This window comes from Micromesistius poutassou (genome assembly GCF_964030765.1).
Source record: "Micromesistius poutassou genome assembly, chromosome: 19".
NCBI classification, from domain to species: domain Eukaryota; kingdom Metazoa; phylum Chordata; class Actinopteri; order Gadiformes; family Gadidae; genus Micromesistius; species Micromesistius poutassou.
The window spans coordinates 9,072,639-9,095,722 of NC_140289.1; the positions used below are offsets into that span (position 1 = coordinate 9,072,639).

Here is a 23,084-nt window from a genome sequence, read left to right on the forward strand (position 1 = left end):
CCACGTTTATGAGTGTGTATCTCTTTATGCCCGAGGTGCTCTCGAGTATGTGTGTGCATGTGTGTGTCTTATCAGCGTGCCGTATGTATTTAAGTACGTGTGTGCACGCGTGTGTGTGTGCGCGTGTGTGTGTGTGTGCGCACGTGTGTGTGTGTGTGTGTGTGTGTGTGTGTGTGTGCGTGTGTGAGTGTGTGTGAGTGTGTGTGTAAAACGTGACCAACCAAAGGTCTTTTTGCGCTTTTCTGTTCTCTAAATGCAGAAGGCATAACGATGGCGGGATGTCACGTTGGAACAGGCAATGGAGGAGGCGGGCTTGTTGGGCTGGGTGGAGGCTTGGTGGGAGGGTGGGTGGGTTCGGGCGGGGGTGGGCTGGCATTGAGGCAGACAACTCATGACCGGAGGGGACCCATGGAGAGAGGGAGGCGGAAGGGGAGGAAGGGGAGAGGAGTTGAGGTGGGGGTGTTCGGGGGGGGGGGGGAGGGGGGGGGGGGTTTGTCTAGAGAAGCAAGGCCTTGTGGGATATGTTGTCTGTTAGCGTGAGTGTCACTGAGCCGGCGGGGAGGGAGCGCTCCGCTACGGGGGGTTGTTCACGGTGGTTCAAATGAATGGCATAGCCTTGGAGAATTCGGCGGTATAGTGGTTTTTGTCATTCGGCACGCCACACCTAGGCGCCATGGTTACCGTCCCTAGGCAGGAGGGACAATAAATACACACAAAAAGATTGCAAAATATATTTGGTTGCAATCTTTGTAGTTATCGAAGTGTGAGGAGTCAAATTGGAGAGAGAGGAAGAGAGCGAATGAGAGGAAGAGAGCGAATGAGAGGCTGAGAAAGAGGGAATGAGAGAGACAGTGGGCAAGACAGGGCGAAGGAGAGAGCGAGAGTGAGACTGAGTGAAGAGAGCTGGAGAGAGGGTGTAGTGGGAGAGTGTAGGAGTGTCTGCATAAGGAGAGGAGCCAGTATGGTCACAGCTCATCGGCTGTCTGACTCAGAGTGCTGGTGCTTGTGTGGGAGTTGTTTTTTTTTTATTCTGTTTTTTTATTTTTTATTTTTTTGCAGTTGGCAGGGTTATGATTGGCTATGACCCATCTTTATTTTAACACAGCCTCCGCATTCTGACTCTTAGGGACTTTTAGGTAATTTTTAGATCATTTAATAATTAGATTTTGATAGCATAAATGAAATACTTCTGAATGGGTATCTTTAACTGAGAGGGCAATATTAAGTGAAAAAAACAAAAAAAACACAAAATAACCGTTTTGTAAACGGCGATTTTGCACATTTAGTTTCTTTGTCTCTCAGAGATCTAAATGAACCAAATGGATCAGTGCCCAACCTGAGATGCTTCCCAGAACATATCTTTGATCCTGCCATCGATGCCTGTGGCGTTTCCATCTGGGATTTAGCAAACTCTGAATGAACAGTGGTTAGGATCGGATTGGCTAAATCCTGGGATAAGCCATCAGGCACAAATGACTTGATGAAATGATTTTAATAATGGACATTATTTAATTATTCTGATAGATTGATTACACTCCACTTGTCCGCAAGGTGTGTCGCAGGACTTCAACTTTAATAGCAAGCTAGTGCTAGGTAGGCTAACAGAAAACAGAAAAACAGAAAAGCTGTAGACCTGAGCGTATCTCTGTTAGGCTCCAATGCACCTCTTTTTCTCTTTTTTTTTTTGCCGGGATGAAATAATGAAATAGTCAATAATAATTTTGAAGCATCATTAGAATGCATAGACTCCTATGGTATATTGTGTATATATGTCTGTCTCTCTGTGTCTCTCTCTCTCTCTATCTCTCGCTCCCCCCCTGGACCTCTTCCCTTCAGAAGAAGCGCTGATCATTGGGGAACTCAGGGTCCCGGGACTTTAGCGATGACGCGGCTCATTTGTCTGCTAAAGTCCGCTAGCGTCTCTTCCTCTGGCGAGGCCCTGGTCCCCGGATGCTGAGAGTGAGGGATGCAGTCTCCCAGCGGCCGGTGCCATGCCAGCAATGGCCCTATTATAATAAGTCACACCGATTGGGAAGGGAAGGTGAGAGGCGGGGGGTGGGGGGTGGGTGGGTGTTGTCAATTGGCCAGACTTCTCTTCCTGGCTCGGGCCTGCTTGGCAACCCGGGCGCTCCTCTGGCGTTGTTAGAGGCAGGGCGGCGATGATTGGCGATAACAAACACGAGGTCCGGGGGGAGGGGTGGGGGTCCGGGATGGGAGGAGGGGGGGGGGGGGGACATTGGCAGTTCACTGAGCATATTATCCCCGAAGGGACGCTGGCTGCCGGGGGTGGGGGGGGGGGGCCTGACGACGGGGCAAAAGGAGGGCAGATAGATAGCGGGGGGGCCACTGGGTTAACCCGTTCAGCAGCAGCAGATTGATGGTGCCGGCGAACGAGAAGGGCTGTAAAGGGTGTTTACGGAGCGCAGATAATCATGTCCTCTATAGGTTCCTAGAGATGATGAGTGGAGGCCTACATCATGGATTAATGTCCTTCAGAGACCCACCCTGCCCCCCCACCTGCCTCTCTCTCTCCATGATGTCCGTGCAGGCAGCTCCTGGTCTAAGGATCAGCAGCTGGATCACCCCACTGCTCATTTTTAGAAACTGTTGCTGCAGTGCCATGCATTTTTAATGGCTAAAGCCATTGTTGCAAGCTGTTTGTTTGTTTCTGTTTGTATGTGTGCGGGTATGCTTATCTGTGTGTGTGTGTGTGTGTGTGTGTATGTGTGTGTGTGTGTGTGTGTGTGTGTTTTATTGTTACATGTGGGCTTATCTGTGTGAGTGTGTTGCGAATGCGAATGTGTGTGTTGCGTTAAATGTGTCAACACATTTAACGCTTATCTGTGTGTGTCTGTGTGTGTGTGTGCGTGTGTGTGTGTGTGGGTGTGCGTATGGCAATCAGAGCATACAAGCTCACGCATGCGTTTGTCAGCAGGCCAGGGTGTTTGCGTGCATCGGCTGGGCGGGGCGGCACACCTGTATGCAGATAATCACCCGTCAACAAATGTGCTTTGCCCTCCGCCGAGCCTCCTCGTTTATGGCCTGCCTTTTTTTTTTTTTTTGCCATGTAATTTCGCACCGTCCTGACTCAGCTCAGATACACGGCCTTTAGGAGAGGCTGGCTAACGACTCGGACAGCCATTTTGCATGTGTTGCCTTTAATAAGATGGATTGATCTGGCCTAGATCTCCTCCTGGGGAAAGTAAACTGATGTTCCACTTTGGTTCGCGTTCGAGTATGCTGAATTCATTTCAGGTAATACAATAAGACCCTGAAACGAGGTCCTGAACCGCTTTTGAAACCATTTATCTAGAGGTTTTGTACTATTGTTCTATACAACCTTTGTTCACGATGCATGCAGATATATGGTTTGTACACGTGTCTTAAATGTAGCAGCATTACAGAGAGAGGGCGATAAGAGACAAATCAGGTAGAATGCTGTGGCAGGAGCATGCGTGTGTGTGGACAACACAACAAACACAGTACCATACAGACAAACACTTTAAGGGGATAAAACGTATGAGAGGCAACAATTGGACACATACATGTTGTCCAAGTCGGTAGACCCTCCACGCGATCGTCACATTTTGCGATCAACGACAGCACACAGCAAAGCCGTACCAACCCATGGTGTTCACTAAGTGGATGAATTCCTCTGGGTTTGTGCTTGTCTTAATTAAGGCAGCCTTCGGGATGGTGCATATTGTGCTGTCTGCGAGCCAAACTCACACTGACAGAAGACAGCTGGACCAGATTGCAGCGAGTAAATCCAAGACTCGAAGCACTGTCCTTCCTTGTCCAACGACTGCAGGGCGGAGAGCGCTGCATCGCTGTCGCCGACAACGCACACAGCGTGTTAGCTGTGTGCATGTGTGCGCACAAGCTAGCACAAACACGACCACGCAGCGTGTGTGCATGTAGCGCAGTGTGTACACGCACACAGACACACACTCAAAACTCCACACACTCAAGAATTAATTAAAATGATCATATGTTATGGGTTGATTCACTGATTTCCGTGCATACAGTGCCAGCCATATGCCTCCTTATTTCTGATTGATTTAATCTTAATTTACTTTCAAAAATCAAACGTCTTGGTTTGCAGTTGAGGTTATCCAGAGTATTGAATGTAGGTTTTTTTGAGAAATCTTAAATGTGTGAAATTAACCAAAAACGGGCCTCTATGTAGTTTTTTTAACCCTCTATCAAGACCACTTCCCATGTGAATTGGATGTGCATAATTTCTGGGGGGCTATATAATTGCATTTTTGCAACTATAAATCCCAAGACGGCTCAACAATTTTTTTTTTATAAATACAGGGTTATCTTTCTAGGTTTTTGCTTATTAAAAAGCAGAAATTGCCGTGTGTGTGTGCGTGCCTGCACGATTTTCTTGACTGGGCGTGACAGCTTGTCAACTGCATGTACATCTGCTAGCTTAGCTAATTTCTATAAGGGCGTTCTGTGTAACCGATTTGGTGGTTTTATGAGCTGCTCACACACTGTGGAGACATAAAGAGAGGGAGACGGATTGAGAGACAGAGAGAAAAGACGCAGAAACGATCCCAAAGGGACATATAATTGAATATAAAAATAAGGCTATGACTAGATGAAACAAAACACAAAGAAACTATAAATATATATGTATATAGATATTTATATCTATACGTACACAGTCTCTTTTTACAATCCATTCTCAGGTCGGTTATGTAACCAATGTTGACTCACCACGCACTAACGGAAGCCACACCCCCCTTAATGCTTTGTATGTGTGTGTAAGCAAAAGCCAGACATGCAGAGAGAGAGAGAGAGAGTGAGAGAGTGAGACCATGTGTCGTGTGTCACATGGAGGGCACAGAAACGACCTATTGTGCCCTGATCTGCAAAGTGCAGTAGTGACGTGCTTACAGTGGGAGAAAGAGAGCAAGCCTCACGGCCTTGTAAATAAACCTGCTAAAGGTTGCACGTTTTTGCCTTCCTTTATGTCTACCTTCGCCCTAATTGTTTTATTTGAACCCTCTTTTGTTTAATTGTTCCCATATTCAGTTTCTGTGTGAGCTCAGCCAGATTGAGATACTGAGACACGCACGTAAACCTACTTGTACTCACATACACACACACACACACAGGGAGTGCTTGAGGTTAATCTTGGGTGTTGGAGGAGTCAATAAGGATGTTGATAAAGTGAAAGTGCTGGGCTGGCTCCTACGGACGCTCCAGGTGTCCTTGACTCTCCATCGCGTGTGCTGGAGCGCCGGTTTAGAAACTGTGCCAAATTCTACTAATATATCCTCCAACATGTCCAGCATTGAGGCCAAACATAACATAATAGATGTGTTACGTAAGGGCTTTATTTCATGATAAGGCCCCGGCTCGCTATTCATAATCCCGCTGATTACACAGCTACTTCCTAAAGAAACCAAGAATTTGACGCAGAGTATAACGACAAAAGAAAACGATTGTCTTGATTAAAAAATGATTCTTTAATCCGTGAGACTCGACAGTTTGAAATAGTGCCCATAGCAATGGTCTGTAATTCAAAGCATCTATTATTCAGAAATAGCAGGCCGCTGAATGCCCTGATCGACAAATCAGAATCGAGTATTAATCAAAGCCGTGTAATGAGTCTCTATCTTGTTTTTCTATGTATCTCTCTGTACCCGTCTATCTTATCATGTCAGTTCTTAGCCGGTCAGGTCACACTGTACCCTTCACATCAATTGAAGGGATTAAGAAAGGAGTTTTATTAAATAAAGGAAGGGTTCTTTATTTAGAGTTCTTTAGTTAGACTCGGCACAGGGAGCAGAAGAGTGGTAGCAGCAGGTTAAAGGGGAATGAGGATAATTGATCAGCAATTGCCTCCGCTTCTGGCGCTGTCCGTGGTGCTGAAGTGTCTCCCCAGCCACTGTGGCGGGCCTTAGCCTGCTCACTCCACTCTATACATCCATCTATCTATATCTCTCTGTCTGTCTGTCTGTGGCCTTCGGTCTGTCTGTCCTTCTGTCTGTCTGTCTGTCCTGTCTATATTGTTCTCTTTTTCTTGCACTCCATCTTGCCCTCCGTCTTGCCCACTCTCTCTGTCTCTCACGGACTGTGTGTGTGTGTGTGTGTGTGTGTGTGTGTGTGTGCTGCTCCTTTTCTATCCTGAAACATGAAAGTATACATATATATATATATACATACATACATACATACATACATACATACATACATACATACATACATACATACGCACATCATTTTAGCCTTAGAGGGGCCCATATTTGACCACCAGTGATGTAGATTAGCCTTCACTATCAGCAGATAGTGACATCACACGTGGGCGTTGCCACCCAGATGTATGAGGCACTAGTCTCGCGCTGTAATATGCCCTCTTAATCTCTCTCCTCGGTCTGTCCATCTCCTCCCGCCCTCTCTCATCACATTGGATAACTGCGGTGGATTATTCTAGTACATTATGTTTACAAAGTGAAATTGATCCGGCGTCTGCGAGGGGAGGGTTCTGCTTGCGCCGCACGTCCTCATCTCATTGGCATTAGATCTCTCTCAATGTTTGCGCTCTGCGATGCTGTCCCCCTCGCTGCTGTACTATGGATTACTCCGTTGTGTGATGCTGGTTTGTAGTCCTGGTGGTTTTCAGGGGGAGCCTATTGAACACAGGGAGATCGGATGGCAGATGATTGCGTGTGTTTGTGTAGGGCAGTGATTTGCTTCTCATCAGCTAGAGACACAGTGGGCCCATTCACAACCTATTATAAAGTATACTTTATAGTGGCTGAAGGAATTTGATGTGTCAATCCCATACTCTATAGTCCACAGGTTGTGTTCACCATGTTATTCATATGCAAGGCCATGTAAGTTATGTTAATGTAATGTTATTACATGGGGATGACCTTAATGTGTATTTAATGTTGAAACTAATCAAATAGGATTTCTAATATAATCTCAACGGAAAAATACAAAACAACTTATTGAGAGATAGACATCATTTCCTCAATTATGTTTAGGTGGCACAGAGAAACTGTTGATTATGTGTTCAGACACTAACAGTAGGATGTTCCCAGTTCCACTAATACACATTAACATCACTGTCTCATGCAGGGTAATCGGCAGAACAACACACCGAAGGCTGATAGACCTGCACAAAACAGATATACAAATACATAGTATCTAGTTATGTATATGTGTATGTATGTGTGTATGTATGTATGTATGTGCGTGCGTGTGTGTGTGTGTGTGTGTGTCCTCTCTGAGGACCGTTAACTCAATGTACCTGTGTTCCCCCTTCTGGGAGTGGAGCGCAGCGCTACACAGCCCCACTCACACTCACACTCACAGACATAATGCGGTGCCGGGGGGGGGGGTGCTGTTGTTGGGGTGGAAGGGGGGGTGGGTGGGTGAGTGGTGGAGGGGAAGGTGGAGGCAGTTTAATCTCTCCCCAACACGCTGTCGGCCCCCACTCCACCAGTTCAGTGGATCCGGGAGATCCAGCAGATCCGATGGACGCCAGCGTGGCACCGTGAGCCCGAGGGTTCGACTGCTTTCTCTGTCGATACCCTAATTGGCCAAGATGACGGCGGGGCGGGGGGGGGTTGGGAGCGGACGGTGGGGAGGCAGTGCTAGAGACTGGACAGAAGTTCACTTGCAGGGGAACTTCTGCGTTTGTGTGGTTTGTGCGTTTGTGTGGGATTGTGTGTGTGTGTGTATGTGTGTGGGGGGGGGGGGGTTGTATGTTTCATTATTATTCAGTTATTATTGTTTTCATTTCCATTACTACCTCAGTAAGAAACAACAAGGACAGCCTTAAAATGTTTTTTTAGATTCGAAACAGTGAACATTGTACCTATCTATATCTGACATGAATATACTGTATACACATACATACAGGTTATTATTGTTGATATAATTCTAGTTCATAGCTTTGTAAATATTGATATATATATATATATATATATATATATATTTCATTTCTATTACTGCATTTGGCTGCACCCTCTCCTTTCGTCCCTCAGCCCTTGTTCAAACACTCTTCATCGTGCCCAACTCTGTTCTCCCTCCTGCTCTTCTCTCTTTATCTTATCTTTAGCTATACGTCATTCTCTCTCTCTCTCTCTCTCTCTCTCTCTCTCTCTCTCTCTCTCTCTCTCTCTCTCTCTCTTTTCTCTCAGGCATTCATGCGCTCCCTCTGCACCAACACAAGCTCACTCGCTGAAAGGCTTTGGCCACGAGCATTTTTGCTGATGCTTCTTTTTTTCCCCTCATCCTAGTATACCCCCCATCTCCCTTTCTCTCTCTCTCTCTCTCTCTCTCTCTCTCTCTCTCTCTCTCTCTCTCTCTCTCTCACCCCACCATTTCCTCCTCCCCGATGCGGAGAGAGCCCTCACGTCCAACCTCTTCAACGTGTTTGTTTCCCTTTTTTTGCCGTTCACTTCCTCTCTCCTCCCTCCCTCCTTCTCCAACACCCCGCCCAGTCCCCTCCCCCCTCCCCCTCCCCCCTCCCCCCTTTAGTGGCCATTATGTAGCCGCAGCCTAGCCGCCGGGCCAGTCCGGCTAAAATTAGACAACGCCGGCTGTTATTAGGTCTGCAACTCTCCACAAGTACGGCAGGTCTGGCCTGCCGCCAGCTACTGGCAAAAACGCAGGGGGCGGGGGACTCATGGTGACTGGTGGTTTGGGCCGCTGTCACCCCATGCTCTATGGTTAACGTCTGGCGCCGACCCAAGCCAATTTGAGACGAAATGTAACTTTTTATTTTAATAGGGGGGAGTCGGGATTTTAATGGCCAGGAAATGTGTCCCATTGTGCTTGCCGCGTCGGGTCCTGTCCCGCTAGTCCTTTGTTCCAGAGGAACGCTGACGCAATCCCAGCCCCCAGCCCCAACCAAAAGAATTAGGGGAGTAGAGACGTGCTGGCGAGGACTGAGCATCGACTGCGTGTTTGAGCGCCGGGCTGCATTGTGCGCTTGGCACCACAGCTGTGGGCATTTAAAATCAAATTGGAGCGTATTTGCATGAGACGGAAGAAAAAAAAAAAAAAAAAAAGAGTTGCTGGCGTTCCTCATTATACCTCGTTGACTCTCGATCAGTCCTATCGGCATCGAGGATCACTTTGCCGCACCGTCTAATTAGTTCAATCCGCGAGGCCCGCCGTCACAATGGAACCATGACACACCAAAGGCTCGAAATGTACTTCCTTTTTAAAAAGCAACAACAACAGCAGCGACAATAACAACCCCGGAATCGTTAGCTCCTCACCAACAGCCTCATGAATAACAGTGGCGGCGGCTGAGACGGACGTGCACTCTTGTACTGGTGTGAACCGGAGCGCAGCCGCCATTCAGACTGACGGCCGCACTTAAAACCGAGCGGCGAGGCCAGTTGTCACCTAATTAAAAAACGGAGCGAGAGCTAATCCCTAATGGTGGACCGTTCATGCAATGAATTGTTGATTGCTTTAATTAGAATTTCATTTAGCACACGGGCAGGATCGAATGAGGGGCCGAGACGCGCGAGGGAGTCGGACGCGTCTTCTTGTGTCTCAGGTCGGTACTATGGAGGCTTTGTTGTGATTGGAGAGGTGCGGGCAGAGCTTTTGTTTCTGAATGAGTTATGATTTTGTTGTGTCGATGTTGACCGTGGTGGAACGTGTATGAGGAGACCGCTGGTAACACCACTGTGGATAAACGGGTTATATTTATTTTATACACAAAAACATCAATGTGTAATTGAACTCGGCCAAAGACATTTTTCCCCGCACACCTTTCCTCCATGTGTCTCCCTTCCCCCATTTAGAACGACAGGGACAGGATATTTTGTTATTGAGAATGGAGATTACTGCAATGTTGAACTGTTTACCTCATGGCCATGAGGTAATCCAGATGAATCGAAAGCCATGGAAGCATAGTGGTTATAATATGATTTTCTGGGAATGTTTGTGTGTGGTTTTGTGTGGAGATGAATGTGTGGGTGTGTGAGTATTTGTGTGTCTGTCAGGGGAGGGGGGTGTGTGTATGTGTGTGTGTGTGTCGGGGACGAAGGGGTGGAAAATGTGTGTGTCTTGTTCTATTGTCCTGTCTTTCAAGGTGAGGTAGCATAAGCTGAGGCAGCAGGGAGCGCGGTCCTGACGTAGTTTAATTGTTTGGTTGCATAATAAATCAAATGTGTTGAGTGGGGATTATTTATGCTAGGTGTATTGCGCAAATAAATCACCAACTCTTGCTAGGCTTTCGTAGGCTTGAGGTATTGTTTGTGTGTGTGTTTGTTTGGGCATGGGCAAGTGTGTGTGTGTGTGTGTGTGTGTGTTGGTATGTGCACCCTAGCCTGTTCCAACACTTTCAGTTTGTCATTTTGACTCACAAGGGAAGGTGTCCCTCATAGATTTCCTCTGCCTCTCAGACGTTGACATATGTCGCGGTGGCTTCCAGATTGCTACCGTTGCTGGAGGTGGAAAAGAGGTGACAAAAACAAATGAAGATAAATAATGCAGCCCTTCAGGATGACTCAGGTCGACATCTGTAAGGCTCAGAGGGTGAGGGACCTTTGCGTGCAGCGCACCCCTTTTCTGCTTCCCCTGCTTGCACTTTTTGAAAACAGCTGCATGTTGTTTTGCGACGAGTCATTGTTCTTGTTGTTGCTATGCGACGGGGCAACAGCGAGGGACCTTTTGCAAAGCATTTAATTATTTTTCTTCCGCCGCTACCCGATGGCCACTGTAACACTGAGGCGTAGATAGAAATTAACCTTTCTTTACATGAAAGGTTAATAGCAAAAGTATGGAGTTGTCCTGGTGGATGGTAAATATTGCGTGATGGGAAACATTTTGATGAGTTTCCTGACCCGAGGAAAAAAGCAGTTTTCTGAACACTGTTTTGAGACTGTATCATCATGTAAACATATAATTGGAAGGAGCTAGTGCCGGATAATAGCCTCAAGCCTGCCGCCAAAATATATGCATCTCTCAGCATTGCATGAAACGACAAGCTGCATCCCAGAACACAGATGTGCAGGGTATAGTCTTTGCATCCTTCTGTCTATCTGTCTGTGCACACACATACATCCACATAGACACACACACAAACTTTCAAACACACACACACACACCGTGGAACCCAGAGGAAACCCACACTCCCCACCAAACTGTCCACTTCCAGGCAGATGGATGTCCGAGGAACCAGGGTCATTTCCGCCGCTGCCCAGGGAATATGTCACAATTTCACAAACAGGGCGAAAAAAAGAGAGGGGAGGTTTCTTTTGGGGCGGCTGCAGCAGTGGTGATTCCTTCTGAAGCTGCCTGACCAGAGTAGGTCAATGGCTCGCAGGCTGGATGCTGGGATACTTGTATTGCCGCAAGCCTCTACAGCTGTATAGAGCCAGAGTGGCCCTGGCAACTCACTGCTAATAAGCAGTAGGAGACCCCGGCAGTATCGGAGCGAAAGGATGGGAACGTGTAAGGATGGAGAGGCCTGGGATGAGTTGGCCCGCAGCAGCCAAAGATGAATCACTAGAGCTAAAGAGGAGATTTGAGGAAGGGAGGAATGTTTTCCTTTGCAGACAGGAGATGATGAATAGTTAGGCACACAGCCGGCTAGCGTTCTCTGGGCGCCAACTCGGGCTAGTGTGGTTTGCCCTGAATTGGCGCTTCCTATCTCGAGTTGAGTCGGAGTGGCGATGGCATTGTCAGAGGTATGCAGGAAATAATGATGACATATACATAGAATAATATCTATGTCCTCATCGTAATGTGAGAATATTCTCACATTGGGACCTATCTAAACATCCACCCCCAGTGTCTATTCTACTCTTTTTTTGTTCTCATTCTGATCCTCTGATCTCTCTCTCTCTCTCTCTCTCTCTCTTCCTCTCTCTCTCTCTCTCTCTCTCTCTCTCTCTGTCTTCCGTCCGGGTTGTGGGGGACGCAGTGAGTCCACCACCAGCCCCCTCCCCCGCCCCGCCCCGGTTGATGGACGACGGGCTTGACGTCATGCCAGCGCTAAGCTAGCGGGCATCGACTAGCTTAGCGCTGGCAGCCTCCCCGACTGACACACCATTCTCTCACCGTGGTCCCTCGTCCCAGCCAATGAATTTAACACCCCACACCATCTCTCCCTCCCCCCACCCCCACCCACTCCTTCTTGTCCTCTCTATCCGCTCTGCCATCTCCCCATCTACTCGCATACCACACCACCTTGCACAGGCTAAAGATAGGGCTCACTCACTCACTCAGTCACAGAAAGAGAGAGAGAGAGAGAGAGAGAGAGAGAGAGAGAGAGAGAGAGAGAGAGAGAGAGAGAGAGAGACGCAGAGGGACAGATATGGAAACAGGGAGAGAGAGAGAGAAAGACAGAGAGAGAGAGAGTCCAGCCAACAAACAGGTGGTAAACATACGTCCTTCACTAGTATAGAATGTATCTTCGCCGAGACTGTCCCCTGTGATGTCTCTGGACTATGTCTGTCGTAAGTAGTTGCTCCAGGGATATGGCTCTGAACTGTGTTTCATGACCACATAGATGCACAAAAGGGATACTTCTAATGAATCCTCACATTTGTTCAATGAGAATTATATTTGCAGAGCGAATTTCCCTTTAAACCTCCCCCCTCTTTTTATCCGTGGATGAATGTCAAGTTTTTCTCTGCCAGCCTCCCTCCCTCTGACAGCCAATGAGTCATTTTTGTTTGTGAAGAACAGTCGCCTGCGGCACGAAAATAAAACGGATAGAGTCATGAAAATCTCCTTTCTGGACGTTACTTTCAAAAATAGCACAAGAAAAGTTTCATTGGACGCAACAAGACTGGACCACAGGACCTCTCTGGCCTTCTCTTTCTCCTGCCAACACTCACATCCTCCGTCCGTCTCTCGCCCTCTCTCTCTCTGTTCTTGTCCTCTCTATCTGCTCTGCCATCTACCCAGCTACACGCACAGCACCACCTTGCACAGGCTAAAGATAAAAAAGAGAAAAAAAAGATCACTCACTCACTCGCTCACTGCATGTTATTTTAAAGATAAAGTTAAGACCCCTCTGCCCATGGTCACTCTTTCCACGGGTTCGAGCCGAACCTTTGGGGGTCCACTCTGGACCATTTGATGGAAGTTCCTCCAGATTATGTCGTCCATGCTAGCTACGTTACAAATGGTTGATGTTTTCCCATTTGTCAGAAAACAACATACATGTTTGTTCAAATGGCGTCTTTAACACGTTTATCGGATTGTGTTCCCATCGCGCTTTTCTAACCTTGGTGTCCTCTCCGAGCACCTCAAAATGAAAGTCTCACATGTGCCAACACAAACAAACCTTCACACACACACACACACACACACACACACCCCTGCAGACACACACACACAGACACACATGCATGCCAACACACCCGTGGGTGGTGGCGTCAGCCATGCGTGGTGACGACCTGTTGGCATCGAGTGCAGTTAGGGGCAGATGTCTTAATGCTTAGCCATGTGGGAGCCACTCCAGGATTGAACGGTGACCCTCTGGTTGGCGAGGCCATCCTGTTCCCCCGTCCTTAGCCCTCTGCTCCCTAGTTGCTCGCTAATACATGTCAATGAGGGAGGGAAAAGAGAGGTGGAACTGCAAGTTCAGGATGAATTTGATTTGAGGCTAATTTCCTGTTCCTGTTGTTGTTTACCTGTTTTTTTAATGAGTCCCCCCCCGTGGGACTCGGATGTGGCTTCCTTTCGACTCGGCCTTAATGCGCAGGCCACGCCGAGGACAGCTGCATTCATACGATAATTATGAAGACAACGGTTTCCTTAAAGGGAGAGCGCTGGTGGAGCCGCCGTCCGCAGCTCATTGCGTGATGCTTTCAATTTGTTTTCTGGGAAAGCGTCCTTGTTCCAGTCGCTGGTGTCATTCCCTAAGTCTCTGTTTAATGATAATGTGGGTGGGAGCGGATGGGCTGCTCGGGGGCAGGGCTGCTGGGTGCCTAGTGTGTTGTTGCCTTTCGCTTGGAAGGCTAACGGACAACTTTAAATCCCTTTTCTGCTTCTTTGCATGGAGCCTTAAAAGATGTGGTTGCCAGGCAACCTCCGGACACTGTTCTCAATGAAGTCATTTACAGCGGCTTGCCTGGGATCAAACCGTCAAACCGTCCTTCTTTAAGCCCCGCAGGGGGTCTAGACTTATTTCTCCCCCTGTTTATTGTGCTGCCTTTTTCTCATTGTCGTGATGATCCTCTCTCTCTCTCTCTCTCTCTTTCTCGCTCTCTCTCGCTCTCGCTTTCTCACTCTCTCTTCCTCTCTCTCTCTCTCTCTCTTTCTCTCTCTCTCTCTCTCTCTCTCTCTCTGTCTCTGTCTTTCCCGGCCGTCCCCCCTCGGTATGTCTCTTCGAAGCCCCTCTATGTCTAAACCTAGCCGCGTTCCGCAGTGTAAGTGATGGTGGGGGGGAGGGGGGAGGGGGGGGCCCAGAGTCTGCCAGTCCTTTGGCGTCATTCTGTATAGAACGGCCCTGCTGTGTGGACCTCACTCTGCCACCTAGCTGCCTGTCACTGTGGCTTATGTATACTGGTGACCACACACACATACACACACACACACACACACACACACACACACACACACACACACACACACACACACACACACACACACACACACACACACACACACACATACACACACACACACCCACTCACTCACATGCACACACGCACATACGTGAACACACACACACACACACACACACACACACACACACACACACACAGACTCATACGGATGAATGCATGCACACACACACACACACGTGCACTAATGATGAGCAATTGCATCGCCCTGGGTGGGGGGGTGTTACGCCTCTTTGCATCGCGGCCTGCAAACCAACGCCCTCCCCTGACACTTCCACCGCGGCCCCAGAGTTACGGCCGTAATGAATGGATGTAATCACTAAAGCTCAGTCATTCACTCATCCTGCCCGCTGAAGGCGGTCCGTCGCCTTCACCCCCCCACCTCACCTCACCCCTCCCCCGCTCCCCTGGTTCTCTCTACCTTCAGCCTCTATCCGTCAAACCCCCACACTGTCCCGTATCCCACTGTCTGTAGTCTCTCTCTTTCTGTCTCTCTGTCTCTCTGTCTCTAGTCTCCCCCTCTCTGTGAAACTGTCATTCTCTTTCTCTTTCACTTCTCATCTCTTCTCGTCTGTGTGTCATGGAGAGGACTGGATTATCTAGCTACTTGTATATGAACCTATGTATCTATCTACCTATCTATCTATCTATCTGTCCATCTATCTATCTATCTATCTATCTATCTGTCCATCTATCTATCTATCTATCTACCTATGTATCTGTCCATCTAACCTCTCTGTCCATCTATCTATCTATCTACCTATTTATCTGTCCATCTATCTATCTATCTACCTATGTATCTATCTACCTATCTATCTGTCTATCTATCTATCTATCTATCTATCTATCTATCTATCTATCTATCTATCTATCTATCTATATATCTATCTATCTATCGATCTGTCCATCTATCTATCTTTCTATCTACCTATCTATCTGTCCATCTACCTACCTATCGATCTACCTATCTATCTGTTCATCTATCTATCTATCTATCTATCTATCTATCTATCTATCTATCTATCTATCTATCTGTTCATCTGTTCATCTATCTATCTATCTGTCCATCTATCTATCTATCTATCTATCTATCTATCTATCTACCTATCTATCTGTCCATCTATCTATCTATCCCTCTATCAATCTAACCTCTCTGTCTAGCGAGCAATCTTACCATCTATCCCATCTAACCTATCTATCCTATCCATCTATCCATCTATCTATTTAACTATATCAGTCTATCCTTGCCTAAACCTAACTTCAATGCATCTATAGAAGCCAGTATGTTCCTGGGTTTCATGGGTTTGTTTTTTATGTTTGTTCTGCTTCTCCATGTCGTAGGAACAATTGAGAAAGCCCCATTCTTGAATGTCCCTTTGTCTTATTCACTCTCCGGTGCATCAAACAAGAGCCGGGCCTTCTCAGAGGGAGCCGGGGCGTCGGCCATGTGGTAGCTCCGCTCGTAGCACGCCGCATTCTGCAGCCCACTGGGACACGTGATGTGTCATCACCTTTTCCCCACATGTACAGCGTTGCACATGACCTTACACCCTCCGGATCCTACCTTTCAAAAAAGTGCTGCATGTATAAAGAATGCATGCAACTCTCCTACCCACCCCCCCCCCCCCCCCCCCCGTTCCTCCTCCACTTGGTACGCTCCTTGACGAAGGGTTTCGCTCAGGTTCGGCCGGCCAGGTGTGGAGTGTTACTGTCAGCACGAGAGCGGAGCCGCCGTCATCCAGATGCAGTTCCTCATCAATGAGGTAGGTCACCGTGGCAACGATGCAACGAGCAAAGATGAAAGAAATGGTGGAGTCAGCGAGGGGGTATAATGCCTCAGTAAGGTGTTTTTTCTTTTTGTTCCACCAGTGAGATCAATGTCAGGAATCCAGAAAGCAGTTAAAACTGGGTGCCCGTGAAACTAAAAGAAAGAAATGTTTTTCAAAGGGGATGACTCACTTTGATGGGAACTCATTTAAATATTCACCCCACCTTCACACCATTATTGTTACAAAACATATTTTAATTTTTGCATTGTTTCTCTCCGGCATTTACCGTTGTTCTCAACGAGCAACGCAGAAGGTCATGAATTCTGTTTTAATAATGATAATAATAATCAAAATAAACTTTATTCATAAAGCACCTTTGAAATCGTGCCTTACAAAGTGCTTTACACAATCAAAGAAAAAATTACTAAAAAACTGAAACAGATGAACATATTAAACACATAATGTAATCCCCCCCCCCCCACACACACACACACAAAAATGGCATATAAGAACATGTATAACAAAAAATATAAACACTGGAGGAGAATAAAAAGGCACCTGGCATTGAAAGTACGATACATGACGGTATTATGCATGGGCCTACTGGGTATTATGAAGACCTACTGGGTATTATGGTATGAATAAGTACTGGGTATTATAAATACTGGTATTATTCAAACAGACACCCCAGAGGGGCTCCCGGGAATTGTGGAGCACAAGGGGGCCACGGTCGCCCTGGAGATTACAGCCTTAATTACTTGGCTATCTCCTGCACTCATCCACACACACACACACACACACACACACACACACACACACACACACACACACACACACACACACACACACACACACACACACACCTGCATACAGCTATACACACACACACACACACACACACACACACACACACACACACACCTGCATACAGCTATACACACACACACACACACACACACGTGCATACAGCTACACACACACACACACACACACACACACACACACACACACACACACACACACACACATGTGCATACAGCTACATGCACACACACACACACACACACACACACACACACACACATAAATACAGCTACACACCCACACACACACACACACACACACACGTGCATACAGCTACACACAAACCCACACACACATTTGCATACAGCTACAAACATACACATACCTTCACACACACACACACACACACACACACACACACACACAAACCCAATGGTAAAACATGAAATAGCCCCATAGAAGAGCACCCTCAGCAGTACCTGTCACTGCATGCACAGAGGTGTTGGATACGCTCAGTTGGTTCTCTCATAGAACACACACACACACGCACACACGCACAAGCACACACACACACACATAAGAAGCCACAGACACATTCAGGTAATTATCTAACCTCATTGCTCTCTCTTCTCATTGAGGGGAAGTGTTCACACACACACACACACACACACACACACATACACACACACACACACACACACACACACACACACACACACACACTCAGCCAAAGACACTCAGGCATGGGTCAGTGCACAATGCACCCAGGAGTCGATCCATAACCAAAAACGTTACCAAAGACACAGACACTCCGCTGCAACGTGACCTTCACCTTCACACACAATGGCTTGGGGGGGTTACAAGTGAGCTACCCGTACTGACACATTACTAAACTGGTAGTTGTGTCTCATGTCGCTGTAGCCCTATTCAATGTGAAGTGTTCTAACACTATAAAGGGCCCCTATTTTACCACCAGGTGTGGTAGGCTCATCACACATCTGGGAGGATGCTGTCACAACAGGACCCTATATGGACTGCAGGGCTGGAGTCTAGACCACCTCGGTCATGTCCAGAATGAGTCATTGGAGCTCGAGTTTGAATCAAGACCAATATTTGAGACCAAGGCCATGTTGATTATGTCATTATATAGATTACCTTAAATAGAAAAAGAAGGATTCTAAAGGCATATTTCACCAGAATTAGCAAGTTTTGAGGATACGATTAAGTGTAGGCAGCTTGTTAATGTTCATAACATAGGTGCACCATTACTTAACTTGGATGCATCTATTTTACCTAGTCTTTCTCCCTGCTCCAGGACCATATCTGCTGCTTTCAATGATGTTTTACTGCAAACACATTCTTCCCTGGCAGGATTTTCATGCCTTTTAATTTAGCAAAATTAATAGAATATGCTAAATCTGATTATCGCTGAATTGGCAGACATTTCTAGTCATTGTTGAACAGACAGGATGAGAGTAACGTTACGTTTTATTTGTTAGTTTTGGACTTATTTCTTTTTAATTTAAAGTTAAAAGTCATCAGTGATGCAGCTGGCATTCAGCCAATCAGCAATCATTGAAGCTTAGGGCAGGCATATGCAATGTTGAAGAAGCCAACGTGAAGTTACTTAGCTTGATGCAATATCAACTTTTCTAAATATTTAAGCACTCGCTGCTGGGTACTTTCTTGATAGAGATTTAAATGATAATAGTACTAAAACAATGTGTAGTTATGCAAGACAGTTTGAGAGTTTGAACACAGCTTTGCTCTAATCTCAGAACCAGTCTTCAGAGACCTTTTCATCCAAGACCGTTTCTAGACCGAGTTAAATTCAGTTCAAGACCAGACTTAGTCACATATCAAACCATGTCACGTCATGCACCATGTCGATAAAAAATCTACGCTGATGATAAATCACACAACACATCACGTTTGATGTCACTAAAAGGGTCAATTTTAAAATGGGTTAGGGTTAGCGGCAAATCAATAAAACAATGGTGTTATGATGAACAAGGTTAGTGATTGGTTATACAACTCATGCCTCACGTTAAATGTGGAAAAAACTGTGACCATGCTCTTTACAAATAGGTGTAAACTTAAAAGTTACCCTGATATTGTAGTAAATGGGCAAAAAATAAAACACGTAGAACAATTTAAATACCTGGGGGTAACGTTAGATTCAACACTTAGTTTTAAAGGGCATGTCAAAAAGCTGAGTAACACGTTGAAATATAATTTAGCTAATTTCAGATACATAAGAAATTCTCTCACCCTTGAGGCATCAAGTACATATTTAAATGCAATGATTAAGCCCCATTTTTTGTACTGTGTTACATCCTGGTCTCAGGCATGTAAAACAGTTACAAAACCACTAGAGTTATTGTACAAAAGTAGTCTTAAGATCCATGCCAAAAAACCACGGCATTACCATCATTGCCATGTATTTGCCAAATATGATATTTTGAGCTTTGAAAACTTGATTATACACTCAAATGTTTGTCTACTTCACAAAATTATTCATAATGCTTATGCCCCCCCTCTGAAAAAGTTTGTGACACTCTGCTCTGAAAACACAGTACGTCTAACTAGATCTGCTACGAGGGGTGAGTGTAGTATTCCTCAACGTAGAACTCAGTTTGGCAGCTCTTCTTTTTCATGTGTGGCCATGGGTCAGTGGAATGTCCTTCCCACAGAACTTATTCTATGTACAAATCCTCACACATTCTCATGCTTGTCAAAGCGCTGGTTACTAAGTAAGCAAGTTTGCACACATTGTTGAGTATTATGTGAGTGTGTGTATGTGTCTGGCTATGAGTGTGGTTGAGGATGAGTATGATTGTTATCTGTGTATTGTATGTGTATGTGTTTGAATGTGTGATGAGAGTGAGAGAGAGTGTATGTGTTGTTGGTCTCTATTGTGCACTTTATGATTTGGCGCTCCTGTTTCCGTGCTTTTATTTTATTAGTACATTCTGTCAATTTTTTAAATATTATGGTTATTATGTCTTATTTCAATTAATCTTAATATTGTATCTGTTTAGCACTTTACCTGCCCAGGGACTACAGGCGGAAATTAGCAATTGTTGCTATAACCTGGCTCAAAGCATCTCTTCTTGTTTTACAAGATTAATGTTTTTTGTGCATTGTCCCTGTTTTAAATAAATAAATTCAATTCAATTCAAATGATAGTGGTCCTATCACTTTTTTTCTGACACATAAATATGAAGACGCAATTCCATCTATTTTTTTGGATTACAGATAACAGTTTCCATATCTTTACCACACAGGTCGTTTCTGCCTTCTCTCTAGCTGTGGCTGTTCATTGTCTAAACAGTGGGTGACTTGTGTTGTGTGTGCTAGGGGGCGCTGGTCAGTGCCCTGGCAGATGACAGCGTCCATCTGTGGAACCTGCGGCAGAAGAGACCAGCGATCCTCCACTCGCTCAAGTTCAGCAGGGAGAGGTGAGTCTCCCTGCCGTAACGCACGGCACATGTTGCATGGAAACTTTCGATATTGCATGTTTCCCCCCCAGGCTTCTGTCATTCCCAAGAGATCATTTTGTGTATGGGGGCAAATGACGGGCTTTTCTTGGAGCAAAGCCTTTATGAGTCCTACATGCTCGAGTGCCGGTACGTTATTTTTATGTTATCTAATCCTGATGAAGTGTGTTGGAAACAGATTAGAAATGAATTTAGAGCCAGCACTTTGCGGCGTATGGTAATGATTATGCAGATGTCAAATTAGGTTTTGAATGATCTCCTGTTTACCTGGGAAACCTCAAATGTAATTTTTGTCAATTAATACATAAAAAAGATAATTGGTGAAGGTATAAATATGTACACAGGATATTAAAGCCTTATCAGTTGTTGTTTTCTTCTCCATTTACCTCTCTCTTATCTCTCCATCACACCTCCCATTCCCAGCCCTGGGATTTTGAGTGACAAGTCATTCCGAAATCAAACAGGCAAATCAATTTTGCAGTTTATACCAATGAAAGCACGTACCATCAAAACCACGCACTGCAAGACAACGTTCCCCCCCACAATCCTTTTCCAACCCTTCATCAACCATCATATCTATCTATCTCTCTCTCTCTCTCTCTCTCTCTCTGTCTCTCTCTCTCTCTCTCTCTCGCTCATTCATTGCAGCCAGCCAGTCAGTTACAGGTGTGAAAGCGAGTTTACCCCGCAAATGTCACACACCAGGAACCTGTGATGCAAACACATGGATCCCCCCACCAAGCACACGCACATGCACACACACACACACACACACACACACACCAACTGGTTCTCACATGTTTTAGAATGCCCTGAGGGAGATTGAAACTTCTGTTGGGATCCAGCCTCGCTGACCTGTCAACAGGTTGAGAGGGTCCACAGATACAGCCCTAACCAAAACCCTAAGAAGTCGGTGTGATCAAGCCTGACTGCAATCCAAGAGTTGCACTGCATTTCTGATTTTAATTTTCCAACATAGACAGAATCGAATCACCTCACCTCAAGGTGTAGGTGGCCATCCCTGTCTCCTCCAATCCCAGCACTACAACGGGAAGGGCCATCACAACCAATCAGATACGCCCGGTCTGGCGATGTGTCCCCATGAAATCTGTGGGGGGGGGTGGTTAGCCGTCAGAAGCGATGATTTAAGACGGCAGTGACAAGGCAGAGTGTTGGGCCGGCAGCGTGTTTGGGGGCGAGCTGTGTTCTGGGCGAGGCGCTTGTCCGACTCTGACATTTAGCGTTCGCCGCCGCCGACTTTAACTTAACCCTGGAGACATGGAGGGGGGGGGGGGGGGGGGGGGGGAGATGGAGGAGGAGATGCCGGCTGGGACAGGGAGGAGGGAGGAAGGGACGCAAAGCTGCGATGTCAGTCAACCGATGATGACTACGAAGAGGCAGAGAGACGATGGCAGGGCTGGAGTTCTTCAGGGTTATTCCTCTGATCACACTCAGCATGCGGACAATGGTGTTTGAAGACGCTGTGTGTCTACGCATAAACCGGGGTTAGATAAGGGATGGGGAAATATGTATTTAACATATTTAACTTCCAGATTGTTAACCATTCGTAGCCAGCCTCAGGTAGTTTGGTGAGGCTATACTTTAGTGAGCTTTGCTTCTGTGTCTGTCTTTGATAGAGCAGTTAAGTGTTGAGTACTGTAGTATGGAGTAGAGCAGTACGGAGGTCAGTACAGCAGTGTAGAGTACGCTGGAGTACAGGCGTGTGGAGCGGTGTAGGGACAGTAATACTATAATAGGATGCCTTCAGACTTTATTGTCTGATATTTTTGCGTCACTGCAGCTCTGCCACGTAAAAAAAAGAAACAAAAAACAAAAAAGGATCAGGAGTATGAGTTGAGTACAGATATGAAGAGTGGTGTAGAGACGGTAGTGTTGAGTTGAGTACAGTGTAGCATAAAGTCTAGTAGTGTACAGTAGTATAGAGTAGAGTGCGATACAGTGGTGTAATAGAGTATATTAGAGTAGAGTAGACTAAACTTACTACCCACATATATCCGCACATAAGCAGACATGGCTAAATGGAGGAATGGAGGAAATATGTTGAGCTCTACGCATAAATCGTTGTATTTCAACCCTGCTGTCCACATGCTAGGGCCTCCTCTTACTCGACTCTACTGCTTTAATACTGCTTTAATACTGGTACCATGTATTGGATAGATGTATCTTAATAGTACTTCAGGAAACATCTTTTCCTTACACCCAGCATACGCAGTGATAAAATGGCCTTATTTTTTTTAAATGGTCTGTTTCGCATTTAAGATTACAATGAATGGATGGCTTATGCTAATTGCATCTATCAAATTATTTATTTAGCATACGATTTTAAACTGCCAAACTGTTACTACACTATTACCTCTGGAACTCAGACATAAGTTCTCTGTTGTATTCAAAGGGGCACCAATCCGAAAATAGTTTGA

The 23,084-nt window shown here is 46.1% G+C and overlaps 1 protein-coding gene across 1 annotated transcript in view; it reads left to right on the plus strand.

Moving 5' to 3' along the window:
* stxbp5a (syntaxin binding protein 5a (tomosyn)) overlaps positions 1–23,084 on the plus strand; it is a gene marked incomplete at both ends in the record, with an annotated part of 88,267 nt that overhangs the window by 16,714 nt on the left and 48,469 nt on the right. The window contains 2 exons of the mRNA XM_084484281.1: positions 16,255–16,336; positions 20,507–20,607. Of these exons, the coding sequence (XP_084340407.1) occupies positions 16,255–16,336; positions 20,507–20,607 (183 nt within the window). The remainder of the gene's footprint in view (positions 1–16,254; positions 16,337–20,506; positions 20,608–23,084) is intronic.